The sequence below is a fragment of the Lottia gigantea genome, assembly GCF_000327385.1.
Source record: "Lottia gigantea unplaced genomic scaffold LOTGIsca_51, whole genome shotgun sequence".
Classification (NCBI taxonomy): domain Eukaryota; kingdom Metazoa; phylum Mollusca; class Gastropoda; family Lottiidae; genus Lottia; species Lottia gigantea.
The window spans coordinates 956,982-960,265 of NW_008709752.1; the positions used below are offsets into that span (position 1 = coordinate 956,982).

General features: G+C 38.6%; 1 protein-coding gene across 1 annotated transcript; it reads right to left on the reverse strand.

The window, feature by feature from the left end:
- Positions 1 to 584: 584 nt before the first annotated feature.
- Positions 585 to 2,078, reverse strand: LOTGIDRAFT_165406 (hypothetical protein; the record flags this gene model as incomplete). The annotated part of the gene is made up of 2 exons (XM_009062421.1): positions 585 to 803; positions 1,755 to 2,078. 2 exons carry the CDS (start codon positions 2,076 to 2,078, stop codon positions 585 to 587), a joined length of 543 nt encoding a protein of 180 aa, XP_009060669.1.
- Positions 2,079 to 3,284: the final 1,206 nt, after the last annotated feature.

The window sequence follows — 3,284 nt, forward strand, 5'->3', positions numbered from 1 at the left end:
AAAGTGGAAGAAGGTCTGCTACAAACTGTCTAATACAGAATATGAAACTCGTCCTGTGCTTTAGGATGTTCAATCCACTGAGTTTCGAGACAGACAGAAAAAGAACGTTGCATGGAAGAACTGGCCGAATCGGTACAAAAAGACATTGGTGAGGTTCAGAGGAAGATCTACAATTTGAAGAATCAGTTTGCTCAAGAATTGAAGAAGTCGGGGTAAGGAACTGAATATAACTACACCACAACCTGGTCATACTTCCAGGCATTGATGTTCTTAAAGAAAGTGCATCTCTCACGTAAAACCACTTGCAACATGGTGAGAACATTTTATTTTTATTCTAAAATATTGTGTACATGTCAATAGACAATGAAGGTGCGCGTATGGCCCGTTTTGATATTCTTTTCGCATTTTACATATTTTGACAGTCACTAATACATCACATGATGATTGCTAGCTAATTGTTCGAGTGGAAAGGAATTACCGCCTGGCAATATCAAAGGTATTCTCGATAATGCGTCTAGCTCGGGATAATCTGTAGTTGAATTCCCGCTTTATTCGAAGTTGGTTTAGGAATGGATACGGTTTCATTATATTTTGCGCAAGGGAAAGGCATCATCGGCAAGCACCACATAAGGAACTTCCTTTTCGCGACCCTTAAAAATCCGGGCAGGAGGCACAGCAAGTTTATCTCCCTCCATAGCAGCTGACAACGCACAATTAGCAAATACTCCTCCATCAGCGATTCTACCATTACACCAGACGTCTATGAACGTGAACTTGTAATTAACATCGCCATCAACATGATACTGTAAAGTAAAAGTAGCTCCTGGACGATTAAAATTTGTCATTGAGTGCATGAGTATTATTAATTAATTTATTAATTGCAATGCGATTTGTTTGGACATTGTGATATGTCATAACCAAAATAGACAAACTCTCTCGTAGCACATGAATAATTTTCTTTGGAGATTGTTTCAAAATTTGAATGTGTTGCTGTAGGCGATTAACATCGTCCTCAGAGGCGGTACCAAAAAGTGAAGACAGAAAAAAAAAACAGCCAGGGGGCAACAAGGATCGAGAGAAACGACGAGTTGACGTGGTGTTAGGGTTTCGATTGGGTTGGGAAACTAACCGGCGAAAGTTATTAAACATTGCTTTTAATTTGGACAAGGAAGACGTTGATTGAAGCAACTGACGGGAAAATAGGGTTTCTAGGGAGCCATGCACCCTTTTCAATTCTTGATATAAAGTATACTTCTTGTGCGTAAAAATGTTTTTGAAACAAATTCTTAATGACTTTGGGCATTCGACACACACGAATATTTTCAGGGGATAGAGCAAGCAGGGATAATGAACGTTTCATTGTTTGTAAATTGTAATCCAAGTCCTTAATTTGATTTTCATAAAAGGAAAGGTGAAAATGGAAATTTAGTATCCAGTTAGAATAGCTGACATAAACTTTATTCAAATGTACGTACTACATTAACTTTAAGAACTTCTGGTTATGCAACGTACTGCATGAACGATAAGAACTTCTGGAGCAAATTAAGCTCAACCTTTGCTCGCTTGTCAGGCACAGAGCTAGTATCGGAAACTGAGCAGGTCTTTCATCACGTAATGTATTCAAGGGTAATCGGAACTAGACCATGAACTGTTCGACTGTGTGTCCATGTCTGAGTCGGATGCATAAAGGGATTTGGATGAACTACTTCATCCCCCTCGTCTTCATTCCTCACAGATGAGAAAGGTTCAGTCACCTTTGGGAATAAATCCTTTTCATTATCCTCGGATTTTCGGGAATCCATATACCTCATTGGAAACCGCGACAACAACTTGGCATAACGTAGCGGTTGTTGTCGTGTTCCAGTTGTTTCAATGACCTTGGGCTTAGGCAACTTTGATATAGGGCGGTCTTCATTCCATGAGTCGGGAAAGGCAGCTCGCAGATTTTCCCCATGAACAAAACGAGTTTTTCCAGTGAGTTGATTGCGAATTCTAAAATTTACTGGTGATGTTTGTTCAATGATACGAAAATGTGGTCGCCACTTTAAATGAAACTTGGATGACTTTTTGGGAGGCATTGCAGGGTTGTAATAATATACTGGGTCGCCGACCTCAAATTGTATATCCTTTGCCTTTATGTCACAAAATTTTTTTTGTTCTTTAATCGACTCTTTTCCGCACAAAATGCGACCCCCGAATACCTGAATTTGGGTCTTAACATGCAATCAAACGGCAGCAACGGATCACGTTCCTAAACGAAATAAATATGGTGTAAATTTGGTATTGTTTTTAGTGTTTTTTTGTAGTCATTAAATGACCTTTCTGTGATATTGATAGGTGTTTTATTGTTTTAGTTTTTTTTTATTTTAACGTATTCTGGAGCTATTTAGCCCGTTTGGTGCTGATGCCCCTTAATGCATTTCATTTCATTTCATTTTATCGAGGTGCGATAACTAAACAACATGCCTGGCATAGAGGTATCCCAATCGTCATGAGAGGAATTAACATACCTTGAGATACAGCCATTTAGATATCGGTGAAATTGTTCCGTACTACCGTTGGTTTGAGGATGATAAGGACTAGTTTTTAAATGTTTGATTTTCAGGACTTTAGTAATTTGCGTTTTTACTTCAGAACAAAACTCAGTACCTCTATCTGACAGAATAACGGAAGCGTGGAATGGCAACCTCCAAAGTACTTTTATTAAAAAAAGGGGTAAACCTCAGGTCATCCTGAAAAGAAGTCTGATATGGTAATCATATACTTATACCTTCTGGAGTTTCTGGATAGGGTCCACATGTGTCAATGCCAATGAACTCGAAAGGGAATTCAGGTTGGGGCAAAGATTGCAATGGTAATTTTTGCTTACATTTCTGCACATGTGCCACTACATCTTTGTACATACCTGTCCAGAAGTATCGCGTTCGTAATCTATCGTACATCTTATCAATGCTGGAATGCGAACTATATTTATGCTCATGGAACTGTAAAAGAATTTCATATTGCATGTCCTTGGGAACCACCAATTGCAAACGTGGGTTCGGATCATTTGAAGTTAGTTTTGCAATGTGATAAATGAACTTGGAAGCATAGTCAGCAGTGTCCTTATTTAAAACCCCAGTTTTCAAAAGCCTATGTAATGTTTTTAGTTCCGGATCATTGTGTTGTAAACGTGGAACATCAACATTGTCAAATTCAGAATCAGAATCGGTCTCGTCAATAGCATCATCAACGTCTTTCATTTTTGTTTTCTGTAATTTGTCAATATCGATGACAGCTAACTC